Below are 18109 nucleotides of genomic sequence, written 5' to 3'. Positions count from 1 at the left end.
AACTCATGGGTCATTCCAATCCTCCCTCCCTCTCACTCGACATCCCCCGATCGCTCAGTTATGCATGATAAAACTATATAAACCCGAAATGGGTTGAGTTTAGAGACAGATGACGATCCTAGGTTCCCTGAGATTGCCTACAACCTAAGATAGGTGGAACTCACTGAGACATCCCGTCTCACCCCAATCCCTTTTATTTTATTTCAGATCAGCAGGTTGTACGTGGCAAGGAGATAATTCATGAGGCTGACTGATATATTTTCACATGCTCGTGTCATATCAGTTCATATTATTTTTATGCTTCCAGACAAGTATTTAGATAGCAAATGTATGATCCTGCAGTGATGTATATATTTATTTCAGTCGAAATTTTATTATTGTAATTTTAATGTATCCAGTACTAAATCTAACGCACATTCTAAATATTCTAGATAAGTTTAGTATGGGCGTTACAGTTTCGATGCGTCTCTCAACGACGGTCTCTCCAAAGAGGTTTTTCCCCTGTGAATATGTTGCAGCACGAGCCACTACGTGCCCAATCTTCCAATGTCTTGTCTATCTCTGTGAAATTCCTCTGTCAAACTACAAGCCAATCATGCATTTCAAACATTCATACATGCATAATCATGCATTTCATGTGCTCATACATTCAATAATCTTGTTATACCATACATACATGCTGCATTTCCAATTTCAATTTCCAATCTAAATCAGTTCCCACTTCCAATTCCAATTTCAAATCAATCCCAGTCTCAATTCCAATCCAAATTGCAACTGTCAAACTCAATTTCAATGTCAATATCGATTCCAACTGTCAAATTCAATTCAAATGCAACTGTCAAATTCGATGCAATCTCCAATCTCAATTTCAACTGTCAAATTCAATGCAATTTCAACTCTCAATTCCAATGTCAATTCAATGTCAATTCGAAGCAATTTCCAATCTCAATTTCAATTCAATGTCAAATTCGAAGCAATTCAATGTCAATTCGAAGCAATTTCCAATCTCAATTTCAATTCAATTCAAATTCGAAGCAATCTCAATTTCAATTTCAAACTCAACCTCCAATGTCAATATCCAATGTCAATGTCAGTGTCAATTTCAATCCTCAAATTCAATTCCAATCCAATCTCAATGTCAATTTCAACTCTCCAATCCAATGTCTATGTCTATGTTTCTAACCAATCTCAATGTCTCTTTCAATGTCAGCTTTCAATTCAATTCAAATCAATGTCAATCCACTCTCAATTTACTCTTGGGCCAACCAAAATGGTCATGTCTATTTTTCAAGTCAATGACAAGTTACCCTCAATTGGTATCTTATCAAAACAGACTTCCAACATATCTTGTTACTGGTCAAGTGCCAGGTTCGATCCAAAAAGAACCACTTGTACCTGCTTATATACCTATACTTCCGGACAAACGACAAGTTCGATCTGAAGAACAGTTTGTACCCAGCTTATGCTTTGTTATCGGTCAAACAGCAAGTTCGATCTAAAAGAACAGTTTGCTCCTTCCCACATGACGTGGTGATAATCCAACAAGCAAGTTCGATCCAAAGAACAGCTTGTATCAACCCTTTTGTCTATGTCTCCAGCCAAACAGCCAGTTCAATCCAAAGAACAGTTTGTGTCTGTCTATCTGTTTGTATCTTCAATCAAGTGTCAAGTTCGATCCAAAGAACAGCTTGTATCTGCCTATATGTCTATGTTTCTGGTCAAGTGTCAAGTTCGATCCCAAGAACAGCTTGCACCTATCTCTTGTTTTATATTCCTTGGTCAAGTGACTAGTTCGATCCAAAGAACAGCTAGCATCTTATTCTCTATCCCCTGGCTTGTCTACCCAGTCAATGTCCACCTGAATCCCCAGTGACATGACAGGCTCCATAGACTCCAGTTGTTTGTCTTGCATTCATAATCGAAATACTGCATGACATTCATGTTTTTGAAAATCTGAAAACGTATTTTTATGTCCAAAAGCAGTGCAAATGTTAATATTTAAGTATCTTCGTCCCGTCAACTCTAAGACTTCGTCTCTTGACTCTCCGGACAAAGAAACTTAAATAGGGGCAGCTGTTATACCCTAATTTTGGACCTAAAAATACTTATTCAATTCTTCTTTTCTTGCATTTTAAGTCATTTGAACTGTCTCTGATCAATTACTTCTTCCTCTGCATTTTATTTCAATGTTATTTGCAAAATTCACATAGAAGGGTATTTTGGTCATTTCCTGCATTCAACTCATTTTAATCTTTGAAATTTGTTTGAGTCTTTTAAATTGGTTCGTATAAGTCCTTGTCCCAATCTCATGTCAAAATTCATTTCAAAGAATATCAGTTGGGTCATTTTTTAGTCAGTTTAGCCCCCAGGGGCATTTTAGTCATTTCCCATGATAAAATCTCTTTCAATCTTTTAAAATTTGTTTGAGTCTTTTCAAATAGTTTGAGTAAGTCTTCATTTCAATTCTATGTCAGAATCCATTTCAAAAATTGCATTTAAAGTCATTTCGAGTCAATTTTGCCCCTAGGGGCATTTTAGTCTTTTCACGTGTTAAAACCCTGTTTAAATTCTAAAAAATTTCTCTGAGTCTTTTATTTCGCTTGTATAAACTCTTGCTTTAATCCCTTGTTAAAAAAAATCATTTTAAAATTGCATTTGAGTCGTTTCGAGTCATTTTAGTCCCTAGGGGCGTTTTGGTCATTTCACATAATATTTCTGATTCGTTTTAATCTGCTTTGTTTTTAATCGTCTCGCTTTACGTTAATTTTCAATTTACTTTTTCAATTCAATTTTAGTTTTAATTTTCATATTTGTTCTTGTACTTTTGTTATTTGCATTTTAATCCTTTTTAGGTGTGTTAAGTCCAAGTGCCACGTGTCCAAATGTTATTAGTCCACAAAAGTTTGTTAGAGTCCAGTGCCACATGGCATCACATCATTGGTCCAAGGCTTACCACATCACCTATAAATGGGTCCAAGTCAAGGTCAAAGGGTGATAACTAATCATTTACACAAAAGTCATAAAAAAATCAATTTCTTCTTTTCCCTCTTCTCTCTAACCGTGTAATTTTTTTCCCCTTCCACCATAACTAACTTTTCCAACCACCACTTCCTCCACCACAACAAACTCTCTCCACCACCTTCCTCCACCACAACCAACTCTAACCACCTCCATCACCACCCTAACTAACTCATCTTCAACCATAACAAACATTCATCACCATCACCTCCATAACCAAAACCTTGAATCCTCCATAACCAAACCTCAAAATCATTCACACCACTGTTAATACATCCACAATCTTGGGGCGGAATTGAGAATTGAAGGGAAAAGGAACAAGCAATTTCGACAACTACCACTCCGAGGCCTTCACTTTCGGTTTCAACACAATGTTTTCGTACAACCAATTCCAACACTAACGGAGTTAGAAGTATCGGATCAGAATCAAGAAGCAACAAAGAAGAAGCACCAGGAATTGAATCACCATTCTCGCAAGGCTCACACGAGCAACAACAATATCGAACCGCAACCGAATCCGCAAGCCTCAAAGATCCAGGTTGTGAGCAGAGAAGAGGTAACGTTTTATCCTCTTTATTCCGTCATTTGATCTTGGTTGTTCATCTAATATGCCAAATTCATGGATTTCAAGAGTTTTTTGTGTGGAAATTGCTTGTTAAAATAAGTGTGTTTGAAAAGGAGTAAGTTAGTTTATGTGTGTTTGTGTGAGTAGATTTGCGGTACTATGTGTTAGCTAGGAAGAATTTTTGATTCATGTTGAAGCTATTTTATGAAAAGAAGACATGGAGGAAGAAAGAAAGTGCAGCGATGCTGCTGAGTTTGAAGAAGATGAAGCTTGGTTTAGAGAGAGAGGGAACCGTAAAGGGTATAGAGAGAGATAGGCTTTGGTTGTGTTTTATGTCACGTGAAGTATAAGCTGTGCCATCTACTCTTGTTCTAACCCATGCACAATCCATGGATCTGCCCCATAACCCGCTCCAGGCCCATTCTTTTTTCATTTCTGCTATTTCATTCCAGTATGCTACGTACACCCCCCCTTTCCCAGCATTTCTTGCTAAAAATTGCTAATTACACCCCTGTCTGTCCAAAACTTTTCTAAAAAATCCTAAAAATTTTCTATGTGTTCTTGATTATTTTCTTGACGTTTTTTTGGTGTTTTTTATGCGTTAAATCTTGGTCAAAAAATATGTAGTATTTTCTTGTTAAAAGTTTACCATTTTTTGTTGAAAATTGTGAAATTTTACATGTGTTTGTGTCTAAAAATTCTCTAAAAAACTCCAAAAATTTTCATACATACTTCTTGATGGTTTTGTGGTATTTTGTGATAATTGTTGCATGTTAAAATTGATAAAAATATATGTGGAGTTTTCTTGTGATTTTATGTTACCTTTTGTTAATTTCTTGTGAAATTTTTGCATGTTCTTGATCCTAAAACCTTACTATGGTATATTGACCCTTGGTATAAGGGTTTACAATGTGTATGCCTCTGATTTGGTGCTATTCTTTACTGTTTTGGAGTTTGATTTGTTAGTTTCTTGTTTTACAAGTCATGTAAATGATTGTTTGTGGAAATAAAGTGTGAAATATGCTTAAAATGTGTCATAATTCTTGGTTTAATATTGTCTTATAATTTTCATGTCATAGCTGAAATAAAACTCTTTGAAGATTGACATGGCATGAAAATTATAGGCCTTATGTTTGTGGGAATTTTATGACCAAGTTTAGGCATATCTTACCACTTTTGTGTGCTAGGATTTTTACTTTTTTTTCAAGTTTCATTACTTTCCTATGCTATTTTACTTGCATCCATTTCAATCCTTATTATTCCTTGTGCCACTAACCATTTTGTCTCATGTTTCATGCATCTCCACAAGCATACTTCATTCTTCCATTATAGTTTCATTTCTTGCACTTTAATTCCCATATTAACACTTAGAATGTAACACCTAGGAAATCTTGTACTTTACTTTTATGCCTTTTTAATTCTTGCAAGACCATAGAATGTAAACTAGGGCCAATGATGTAAAGGACAATGGACTCTAATAATGTACACCGACACAAGCACCGACACATGCACACACTTCACTTTAGGTATATAGCTAGAATATGCATGTTTAGATGTATGGTTAGGATTGTATGTTTAGATGAATGTTTAGGCTTTATACTTAGAAAAATCAATTTTCCAAAAAACTTGAACAAACTTCACTCAAATCATTTTCAAAATAAACCTTGGGATCAAAATCCCATTGAATTTTCCTTTTCCATTTTCTTAATCAAATTTCAATGAAAAAATAATCATACTTGACTTCTTTTGCAAAATGACTAATCAAACCCCACTTTTTCTTAAATCTCATGCCCTTGAGGCCTCTCAATCTCCATTCTTCAAAATTCATTTTCAAACTCAAAATCAACCAACAAAAACAAAAAACATTTTTGGAAGAGAACTACGGTGGATTTGATCCCTTAATCGGGTACGTAGGCAAGGAACAAAATTCCTTCAATTCAAATAAAACAAAAATTCAAACGCATTCTTCTCCCCCCAATTCTTCACTTAGAAAAACTCTTAGGCTTAATAAACACTTTCAAAATAGCCTTTAAAAATAAAGCGCGCGCGTAGAAATTAAAGACGGTTCCTATAGGTTACTATAGTCGTTATGGGTGCCTAACACCTTCCCGTAGCGAAAACAACTCCCGGACCTCGATTCTCAAAGGGTTTTGCTTACTTTTTCCCTTCCCAAGAAAAAATAAGATATCACCGGTTAAAAAGGTTCAAACGTAATCAATGTTTGACACCCGAAAACCAAGATAAAACATCGTGAACTAACTTATTTACTCACACTCATTCACAAAGATGTTGAGACTCTTGCTTATTTTTTACTGCATCCAGGCGGCGATATATCGACCCTTGCTCATTTAACATTGTACTTGACTTATACAACGTGTTTCCTCTAAGCACTGACCTAGTGTTCACACTATTAATACTCGGTTCATGTCATAGAGATTCAAAGTGTTTCAATTGTATTCAAGTGTTCAAATTTTAAACAATAGAATCTAGTCTAAGTCTTGAAGTTTTTATAATATAGAATTTCATTTAATTATATATATTTTAAATATTTTTTTAAAAAAGTTATATGTAATGATTTGTTGATCCAACCTAACGAAACTTCATTGCATCGGGTAATAGATTACAATGAAAAGTGACCCATCCTGTGAACACATGTAGGTGTCGATGCAAAAGAATGTATAACAACACCAAGTATATATAATCACAAATGGTTTGACCAATTTTTTTAAACATACAATTCTACTGTTAACTTGTAGACATCTTTCACATGTAAGTTTATTTTTAGGAAAAATTTGGTGTGACTATAGCCACACCAAATCCATATGGTGCATCCACCCATGGAAACACACTCATAAGAATGAGATAAAATATAAAAAAAAAATTAAGATCAACCGATGATATATTAATATTAATGTAATACATTTGTAAATGTTTGGTCTAGTGGTAAAGAGATAAGATCTTGGACATTAAAGACAAATTAATAAATTACATCAACCTGTGATAAAAAGAAATGAACTGGTTTTCCCTTTTTATTTTAATAATACTTATTATTTTAATTTATTAATGTATAATTGTAGTTATAAAAAATTAAATTTTTAATTTATTATTATAATTATAATTATTAAAATTCGACGGTAAAGAGAATGTCCTGATTAATATTCAATTTTCTGTTATATATTATATTGAGATGACTTATTAGGAAAACATCATTACTCATTAAGGAGAGTACGCATTAAAATTAAAATTTATTAAAAATATTATAAATTGATAACTTGTTTAGAAAGCTTGTATCACAATATTATCATTTAAATTGCTTTTGATTCTCTTAGATATTTGTCTACCTTCATAAGTTTTTTTTTAATATGACTTAAAAATTATATAACTATAATAATTTTTTTGAGGAATTTAATTATAATATTTAAAATCTTAGGAAAATTAAAAGATAACAAAATTATTTTAACCATGTTGTAGATTAAAAATGATTTAAATTTTAAAAAAATCAAATTATCTTTATTTATACTTTTTCAACATATAAAAAATTAATTTAGTGGTACAATTATTAAAGTAGATGAATGTTGTTTAGAAACCAACAAAAAAGATGAATGTTGTTTCAATTTATTTAAAAAAATAAGATTAAAACAATTATATTTATAAAAAAATTCAATTTTCTTTTTCAGTTATAATTATTAAATTTTGTGTTTGGTCCAATTAATGCCTACATAATGAGAAAATAAAAAACCTTAGAATAGTAAAATTATTTTAATGCATACATCATGACCAAATAAAAAAAATTATAATAAAGAAATAACCGCCACAGATGTTAAATGCATGAAAATGCTTGGTTTGGTCCATGGTGTCGTGTGTCAAGAGTAGGCTTTGAAGAACTTTGTTTTCATATATACATTTGAGAAATATATATATATATATATATATATATATATATATAATATAGGCAATAGAGGATATAGGCAATAGTGGTCTATGTTTTTTTTTTGTGCTCATAATCATCTAAAAATATCGGCATTAAAAAGGTATCATACCAACAAAAAAAAAAAGGTATCATCTTTTATTTTATTTAGTCAAATTAAAATACTAACATTGTATTTATAATATACAAAACACTTCAAGCATACACATTAAAAGTCCGGGACAATGATAATAGCTATTGAATGGTGAATATTTCCTCATTAAATGTCCATTAAAACAATAATTTCTTTAAAATTTTGGTAATTGGAAAAAATTGAACTAATAAAAAAATATTAATGTAAAATATATACCTAAAATGGTATATATATATATATATATATATCGTTTAATTTCGGATATGTTTATTTTTAACGTCAAATATTAGTAAAAAACTAAAATTGAAAATCATAAAAAAAATCTAAAATTCAATAAAAAAATTGAATTAATCACCAATAACGTAAACTACTAAAAAATTCAAAAATTAAAAATCAAAATTGCAAGCCAATCTTTTGATTCATTAAAACCATTTCTAAATATTAAGAAAATTGGTCTATGTTCGTGTCCCACACAAAGTCATAGGGCGAAGGATTTGAACCACGATGTTCTATGTCTCTTAAGAAGAAGATCTATAATTGTATTTTTGTGCTCATTAATTTCGTTGAATAAAAAATTTCAAAGAAGCAAATAACAAATTTCTATAATATTCAATAAAATCTTATCAATATTATAATATTAAGAAAAAAATCTTAATAAACATATGACAGTTCTTACAATTTTTTTTCATAGATGCAGATCAAAGTTAAAAGTACAACATAATGAATAATCTATAGAAACACTACTATTTAGAATGTAAAATAACATTTAGAACACAAATTGTATTTCTAAAGCTAATTAGATGAATAATTGTACAAAAGAATAATCATCGCTTAAAAAACTAATAAAATACATTCATTCTAATCAAAGTGTACAATCCAATCTCTTCAAAGTTCACACCATATGCTGATTCTTTCATCATATTCGTCGTTTGAGATGCACTTCTACAACAACAAAATAGAAGGTAAATAAAGATAAAAATGAATTGACAAAAAAAAAATTAGAAATTGAACTGGTAATGAGAATTAGATCTAAGAAAAAAATTAGAATAAGTAATAATGAATTAATTAAAAGAATGATCTCGAGAAAATTTTCAAAAAGAACAATTTATAGCACTGATGTGAAATTTGTGAGTTGTAACTCAAAATGGTGTGAAAAGTGTGAGTCTCAAACATAATATTTATAGCCAATATGTATGAAACAATCACAAAAAAATTCCCCATAATTTATGGATGTAGTAATTGAAAATAAAATGGTACATTAATTATCAACAATTTATACGATTAAAATTAGAAAGAAAAAAAAGTACTCATGATTTTTTTAGGGGAAACAAATACTCATGATGCACATCTCTATTTAATTTTTTTATATAAATACGTAAAAAAAATTGTAAATGTGTTCAAAAACCAGATGTATAATTCTTTTTATGTAAAATGTATTTAAACACAATTTTTTCCACAGAAAAAAAGAAGATCAAAAGATTTGAATTAAAAATTCAAATAGGCATTCCATTCTATCCTTGTTCTAGAAATAAATACAATAATATACTCATTTACGAATCATTCCACATTTAATCATATTTTATTAAAAAATTTGACAAAAATGGTTATAATTATTATGGCCTTTTAATTCATAATAACGATTTCAATAACTCAATACACCTTCAAAATCTTTATGTTAAATGGAGATACAAATTCATTATTATCATAATTTTAAGTAATATTAAAAAAACATTTAAATTATCTCAAATTCACCCATTTATGATTTTAATTCCAATTAAATACCTCAAATTCCAAAAAAAATTCTGTCCTAAAATAAAGTATCCAATTTTCTTTTGCTATATCACTATATCGTGCCACTTTTATAATTGTGTTTTTAGATTGGCAATAAAATATGGAGAAAGTAATTACTGTAATGGGGTGTCAGTTTATGTAAAGCTAATTTTTTCCGATCATATATGCTCATTAAACTCTTTTTTCATATCATACTGTAACCATATTTTTCATATTTGTTGTCAATCACCCATTTATGATTTTAATTCCAATTAAATACCTCAAACTCCAATATTTTTTCTGTCCTAAAATAAAGTATCCGATTTTTTTCCTTTCCTAAAATAAATATTCAACGAAATTTATTAAAAAAAATATATGGTGGATCACGGTCACTATACTTGGCGCAGGGATAAAACAAAAAAATATGGTGGATCACGGTCACTATACTTGGCGCAGGGATAAAACAATATTCATATTTTTGGCACAGGGATAAATATCAGCGTGGGTTAACCTTTTATTTTCAACGATATTTTTATTTATTCTGCACATATTTTCATGTTATAATTGAAAATATCATATTATATAAAACAATCTCGTTAAAATTTCATTCCTTAATACCAACTATAAAATATATGATAACTAAACACTACATTACACGATTATACAAATAATATAATAATACAATATCATTGGTCTTCCAAAAAAAACATTGAATTGCAACATTTCCATAAAAAAATAACATATAATAACACAATATAATTGCTCTTCCAAAAAAAAACATTGAATTATAACATTTCCATAAAAAAAAAATTAGAATAGAAGAACATTAGAGCGCCACATGTCGCTATTTGAAAGAAATCTTAAAACCTTGAAATATGGTGACACTTGTCATGAAAAGAAGAGAAGAAGCCATGAAACATGTCGTAAATTTATATTATATAGATTCCAAAATTGTACTCCTTGACTGTGCAATTTGTTAGTCAAAATAGACGTTAAAATAGCCCCTTAATGTTGACAATAACTCTTTTCGCATAGAGACTGATATGATAATAAGTAAATACTTGTAGGGATTGATATGAGAGCAAGTAAGTATATGGTATGACAATATTAACAGAACATATTTACACGATGGACTATTTTGACTAACAAAGTGCAAAATCAAAGACTATTTTAAAATTGCAATACATTCATGAAATATTGTAACTACTCATTATACATTCAGGAACCAAAATGAATATTACCCCTAAAAATATTGTGCATATTTTTCATTTAATCCATTTAATTTCAGGTGTACTTTTCACTTTGTCACCGCACAAACAAAATATTAATGTCAAACCCCAACAACCAGCTTTTATAACAATTCAATTGCTACAGTTGTTGTATTTATTTTCAGAACCATATCTCTAACATTCTCAGTTCCAAATTTACACGTGTAAAAATAAGGTCCTAAGATTAATGAAATTGGGTTACATTTGTATCTTCTACTAGCATATGTTTGGAACAGCTTATACATCAAATTTTCTCGCGCCCCAATAAGGTCAAATTAGAGAATCTACAAAATGAAGTAGTTGCCTAAACGTGAGTTTAATTTATTTTATTTTTGGTACAAAAGAGGGCAAAAGCCCAAAACGTGAGTTTACTTTATTTCAACATGAAAACAAACAACCACTTAAAGCGTGTTTGGTTTAACGACAACAAGGGAAATATCGCGTCCCTATATACATTTGTCGTGGTTTTTGAGAAGTTGCTAATTGTAGAGTTTGAAAAAACGCACGGCAGCATCCAGGTAGTCGCTAAGCCAAACACATGCTTAGTCATTCAATCAAGGCCTCCAAAATTTAAATGGAACTTTTAATTACCGTATGCCCAGCAAAAACATGTAGACACTCAAATAATTACCATAAAAAAATTTATTTTTTAGGTTTATTAAATCATTGATACATCATCCCCATGGTAAGAGATAATGCATAATATACGTAGAGGCTAGGGTTTGAATCCCGGACACCCAGTTATTCACCTTTAAAGTGATTTTTTTTGTCACTATACTACTTGACCAAAAAAACAATTGATAGATGTAATCTATAATACATGTTAGATATATCATGTGACAATTTTCTTATAATATTGGCCGTACGAGGGTGTACTTGATGTTAATAACATATTTTGAGAAAAACAAATTAAATACCACCAAGATCACTTATATTCGAAAAATAATAAAACAAATTACCAAAATATCCAATTAAACAAGACTATATAAACACCACAACACAAATTTATCTTACCACCATCATCATATTATTCAGCCAAAAGTAACACTTAGCTCCACTATCAGGCATGTCTTCTTTTGTTACTAATGTCTTTGAGACTGGCAAGTACACCACACAGCTACAAATGGTTGGCTCTGGTTCATATACACAATATGGTACTACTTTAATTAACTTTTCTATTATAAGCATATCTCTTTAATTTAACTATAGTTTTTTTTTGTTGGTATTTTTCTCTCATATAGTTCACGTGTACTACTAATTACTCTACATGTTGATCAGTTCCACCACCAAAATCTCTTTTGATTGCAACTCCTACTGAAGGTGGAGAATTCCCACTTCTACTTTTCCTACATGCATATCTTCTCTACAACTCATTTTATTCTCAGCTTATCCAACATGTGGCGTCTCATGGCTTCATTGTCATTGCTCCTCAGGTTAGTTCCTATTTTACATTTTAATATGTAAGTATCATCTTGTTTGCAAGAAGCATTTTTAGGAATAATTCATCTTTGTAAAGACCATCTGGCAGGAACGTGAATCAATGACGTGAATCAATGACTAGAAGACCATCTTTAATGACTAGAAGACCATCTTTATGAGATTTTATTTAAGTAGTCAAACTAACCCACCAATATTGACAACAGGAAGAATCGAACCTGAGATCTTGAGAGGAGCACATTACCTAAGCCAATATCATCATGCCAACCCAAGTGGGTTGCATATAATGAGATTTAAAAGCAAATTTCCATCATATATGAGAATGAAAATCAAATCTTAATAGTATATCAAAGCATATCACCATTCAAATGTTTGCATATAAATTGTAAGAGCTATTATTTCATAATATGATCGTAAAAAGATTTGTGGTTGGATTTGTTATTATAAGCTTATGTTATGATCATTGTTTTGTCTTGGTCTCTTGTGACCACTGAAAAAAAGATTTTGAATTATTGTTTTGTAGAAAAACATGATAACAGTAGGTCAAACTAAAAGAGAGGATCCTTATTCCAAGAGAATTAGAGTCTACGACAATAACAAGATGAGTGGTAATGCTACGCAGTTAGGATCCTATCCATTTTTTCAAAAAAAATGGAAATTTTCATTACTATAATTTTGAATTAAATAAATTATATAAATACACACATTTCTAGAATTGATGATATTAATTAAATATTTTTATACCAAAACTATAATAATTGAGATTGCTCAATTATTTTAAATACGATATTTATGTACTCCCTCCGTTTTTAAATATAGGCAAAATATGGACAACATACATCATTAATTGAATGAACCTAAAAAATCAATTTTGCTTATATTTAAAAACGGAGGGAGTATGAGATATGCTAACATGTACCATTAGAGCACATGTTAGTACACCAATGATATAAACGATGCATCGGAAATTATGCAAATTAATTTCTCAATATTTTGAAAATTACTTTTTTTTTCAATAAATGCAAACTATTCGTAGAATCCTTAACATGTGTCCTTATAATAACACGACACTTACATTACTTACACCAACATCTCTAAAGGAGAAGGACCAATTTATTACTACTAGCTTTAATCTTGTACAACCATAGAGTACCAAATTGAACTTTCAATAAAATAAAGTAACCAAATGAACTACTAAGATTTGTGGTGATAATGAGGGCCTGAATGGTTAGACCCATTTAAGAATTGGGTCAACCTCTTCTTGCTTCACTTTATTTCTATTTATTTCCTTAATTAAATTGACATGAAATATTATATTGTTAGATTATATATTTATAAAATTTTATTTTCTTGTTGACATGTTTCATGGTTTATAATTTCATGCAATGTTAATACAAATAGTATTTGAATACTGCTTATAAAATACTAATACTTGCAACCACATTTTTTCAAACAATTATATATTGGTGAAATGAAAGTTTAACTTTTGTTTTCACTCTCAGTTGTACATAGTGACTGGACCAGATATATATGATGATATTTACTCGGTTGCTGCAATAACAAGTTGGCTATCTAAAGGACTATGCATGTTTCTTCCACCAAACATAAAACCAAATTTTAACAAGTTAGCACTTGGAGGCCATAGTCGCGGCGGAAAAACATCATTTGCTATTGCTTTAAGAAAATTAAACATCACTACTGATCTAAAATTTTCAGCCATAATTGGAATTGATCCAATAGATGGATTTGGTGAAGGAATACAAACATCACCACCAATTCTCACCTATGTTCCTCATTCATTTGATTTTGATATGGCAACCTTGGTTATTGGTTGTGGTTTAAGTGATGTGAAAAGGAACCCTTTGTTTCCTCCTTGTGCACCTAAAGGTGTCAATCATGAGGTTTTTTTTAGTGAATGTGAGAAACCTTCTTGGTATTTTGTGGCTAAGTATTATGGTCATCATGACATGTTGGATGATTACACCCCAGGAGTTAGAGGAAAACTTACTTATTGTTTATGTAAGAATGGTGAATCAAGGAAACCTATGAGAACATTTGTTGGAGGAGTTATGGTTGCATTCTTGAAAGCTTACTTATATGGTGATAATGTGGACTTGTTGGCCATAAGAGAAGGGAAAGTGAAAGTACCAGTTGCTATCAAATCTGATAATTTTATATGAAAACTAAAGGAGATGGGTGTGAGACTTGTAGTGTTTCTGTAATTAGGGTTAACATTAATATTTACTATTTATTTTGTTTCAACTAGACTTTCGAACCACGCTATGGCATAGGTCTTATCGACTATAATAGAAAGCAATAAATGATCTTTGATCCGTATAATGTATGGGTCAAATGTACTATTTACTATTCATGTAAATTATTATTTATAAATCAACATATATCAATAAAAGTTTTTATCTCAAACAAAATTTTGTTGCTGAAAAATTTGCAATTACTGATGCAGTTTATTTGTAGGGGAGAAAGAGTTTTTCATAACATAACCTGATGAAACAATAGCGGAGTAAGATCAATTTCTTTTAATGCATAAATGGAGCACAAAAATTGTAAATGATGGAAAACCACATTAAAATGCGTAAAAGCAAAACACATTCAAAAATAAAAATGAACTAAAATTTCCAGTTTCTTAGCAACCTGATTCATAGGCATGAAACATGGTTATGTCAGAGAGAGAGAGAGAGAGGGAGGGAGGGAGAGAGAGATTTTCTAATGCTTACGTGTTGCAAAAGTCACTTGCTTAATATAATGTATTTACTATGACCTGGGGCGGACCTGGACTTCCAATATCAGTGGGGCAAAGTCGATGACTTTGTTACTCTCAATATTTCTAACTTTGTCTCTAGGTATAACTGAAAAAAATTTCTTCATCCTAATTCAATTATACAACACACAAAATACTAGATTACCACAGTATCAATATAAATAAAGATATGTAAGAGAAATCATAGAAAGTAAATTGAGAGCAATAAATCACCACTTTTATAAAATCAACAAAATAAACGATACATGTTAATTAAATTTCAATTTCAAACAATATAAAATAAATTTTAGTAACCAAACCCTAAAAATTAAAATCAATTTCAATTTCAGTACTGTTATAACTACTACTCTCACTATTCTAATTCAATTTCAATTTCAATATCATGATTCAATTACTCTCGCTACTACTATCAATTTCAGTTCAATAATTTCAAATATACAAGAAAAATGTTTATAAGAAACAATATAGAAGATAAAATAAATAAATATAAATATTTGCACTTAATTATTTATGATATTATGATTACCCCTCAACATGTTTTGCTACTTGCCTAGTTGCAGCGTTGGCCTAGTTTATAAGAAACTGTATTATTTTTTCGCTACTACTTGCCTAATTGCTACTTGCCTAGATGCCTAGTTCCTGATACTAAAAATAAAATATAAGTTATGGGATGGGCATAAAAAATATGATTGGGCCTGAGCTGGTGTGGCTATTGCCACACCCTGCCCTGCTCTGCTCAGGTCCGTCCCTGACTATGACATTTTTTTGGGAATTTTAAAATGTAGATCTAGATGTCGTAGCATTTGCCATAACAAATGCTTTGAAAAAAGTTATAGCCTCATGCCCGTAGAATCAAGTCATATAGTAGACCACATGGAACTCAATGTATCAATCTAAATTAAAACTAAATTTGGAAAATAATAAAAACCTCAACTTGTAAAGGGCTTGTTGAAAAAAATGCTCTTTTGGTCAGAGCCACAATTATCAACAATCCTTAGAAGTGAACTTTAGCAACCGAACACCATCAAAGCATATATAGTTCAAAATCATGTTCAAGAAAAACCAATAAATTGATTTTAAATATAAAGAATTATAGTACCTATATGTAGTAGGTGTTATTGTCATCCTTCTACCCCCAGTAAGCTTTCCAATTGTCATCCTTGATTCCAGAAAACATGTAAAGGGAGAAATAATTAAAGCATTTTTTAGAGACAAAACATAAGTCCTATCATTAAAAAGCCCTCATTGAGAAATTCAACCACATATTACTCTCTCTTAATTCCTTTACCCACACGAAATAACATATCAGAAAGATTAGGAAAAAAAAAATATGAAAGGGACTTACACGTATCAACAACTTGGAAAACTGTTGGTGGAATCATGGAGGTCATGCAAGTTCCAAATTGAATTGGAGCCATGATATGATGTTGTCAAATCGCCGACATATTCTAAAAGCTGTATTGGTGTATTCAACAAAGTAAATAGTCTTTAACTGTTCAAAACTTTTAATCATCTTCACACTGTCCTCTTGGAATTCATATCATCATCGGTGGTAATTGTTCACCCACACCACAAAACCACTCGTCATCACCGTTGAGACGTATGACAATACATTGTCATTGAAGCATATCAGTAGTGGTTGTCAAAATGAGAGTCACAAAATATCTAGCTCAAAGTATATAGCCAAAACCAACAAAATCATAAAACACATCCCTTATTATAAATCATTTTTCAAGTTGTTTTCAGCTTATTTCCAAAAACTTTTTTGTATATCTTATGAAAACAGTTTATAACTCACACGAAAAGTTAAAAATAGTTTGAATTTATTTTATCTTTTGATATAGAAATAGCACATACATAATCACTTATACTCTATTAAACTGGTAGACAAAATGAAATTGTGATACAAACCTTGCAGCCATCGATACCGAATTGATAAAGCTAATTTTGATACAGTTAGCATTCAAAAACTCCGCAGTAGTTTTAGGATAGGGTTCAGGGCACAAACATCTGTGCAAAAACGAACATAAACACATATCTTCCACAAAACAAAAATACAATATAGAAAGGGGAAATTGAATTCTCACATTACGGAGCGAAGATGAAGCGATTTTATGAATTTGAAGTTGGCAGAATCGGGAAAATCGGGCTTGAAAATACCGTTTTCAACCATAGCAAAGTTGAGCGGCGTCACGAATGCCTCATCGGCGTTGTCTGGGTTACACGACAGTGAAAAGTCGGCAGCGGTGGAGCAGGGTGTCAGAACGACCCCAAACAGAAGGTAGCTACGTTTCAAACCTCAACCAAGATGGTGATAGTAAGATTTGTCTCTGAGGAATTATTTAAGATTAAATTTGAAGAAAAAAGTGAGAAGAGTAGAGGTTGAAGATAGCCTATGAGAAAAAAAGATAGAGGGTAAATTGATTTTGCTTTCCTTGAAAATGAACTAAATGAATCAGAGAGAGAAGGCATGAAGCCTTGGTGCGATTTTTTGAGCAGTGTGAATAATAATGCGTGAATGGATGCTTAAGGGATGAGTGGGTTGTTAAGATTATGGTGCAATTATTGTTAGCTTAGGATGGAAAAATTGGAGTGATTAAGGTTTAGTGCCAGCTTGGCAGGATTAGCTTTTATAATAAGGGATTTATTGTTTTTCTATAGTTGTCTCTTTGTAAAACTTGTTGTGAATGTACTTATATAAATAAATAATCGTTATGCTATTTTCTTTTTGACTTGTGCTTTATTTTAACACACAATCAATCAAACAAACTATTTCACGCATTTTAATCTTATTTGTGTGTCTTTATCTTCACTTATCTTAGTTTAGTAGCTCATACACCGTAAAAATAATGTACTTACACTCTTTGGAGTAGTTAAAGAACCCACAACTGTGAGACAAAATTTCTTCCTCAACATAATGACTTGAAGCAAGGGAATAATTTTTTAAAGCTATTAGCTAATATCTTGGATAACTTTGAAGTTAAACAACACTATTATTGTTTTCGGTTTTTTTAATTTATAATTTACCAAAATATATTATTTCAGCTGTCTCAATATAGGGTAAGAGATTTAAGCCCCTTAAGTAGATGATAAAGGGTTCTATTATTGACTTTTGCGTATGGAAAAAATCTTCTTGGAGGAAAGAACTCATTGTGTTAATGGAAACTTTATACCTATAATGGTACCCTATTTTTTATTTTATTTTATTTTT

At 30.9% G+C, this 18109-nt stretch overlaps 1 protein-coding gene across 1 annotated transcript; it reads left to right on the top strand.

Moving 5' to 3' along the window:
- Window positions 1-11474: 11474 nt before the first annotated feature.
- On the top strand, window positions 11475-14525 carry LOC146953957 (chlorophyllase-2-like). Its single transcript, XM_085712936.1, has 3 exons — window positions 11475-11836; window positions 11961-12115; window positions 13622-14525. The coding sequence occupies exons 1-3, from the start codon at window positions 11749-11751 to the stop codon at window positions 14297-14299; spliced, it is 921 nt and encodes a 306-aa protein (XP_085569062.1). The 5' UTR covers window positions 11475-11748; the 3' UTR covers window positions 14300-14525.
- The last annotated feature ends 3584 nt before the right edge of the window (window positions 14526-18109 follow it).

This window comes from Medicago sativa, chromosome 1 (assembly GCF_051527215.1).
Source record: "Medicago sativa cultivar Bolivia chromosome 1, Bolivia_mono, whole genome shotgun sequence".
Lineage (NCBI taxonomy): Eukaryota > Viridiplantae > Streptophyta > Magnoliopsida > Fabales > Fabaceae > Medicago > Medicago sativa.
Note: the sequence above shows the minus strand (reverse complement) of the source record. Positions and strands in the feature narration are given on the sequence as shown.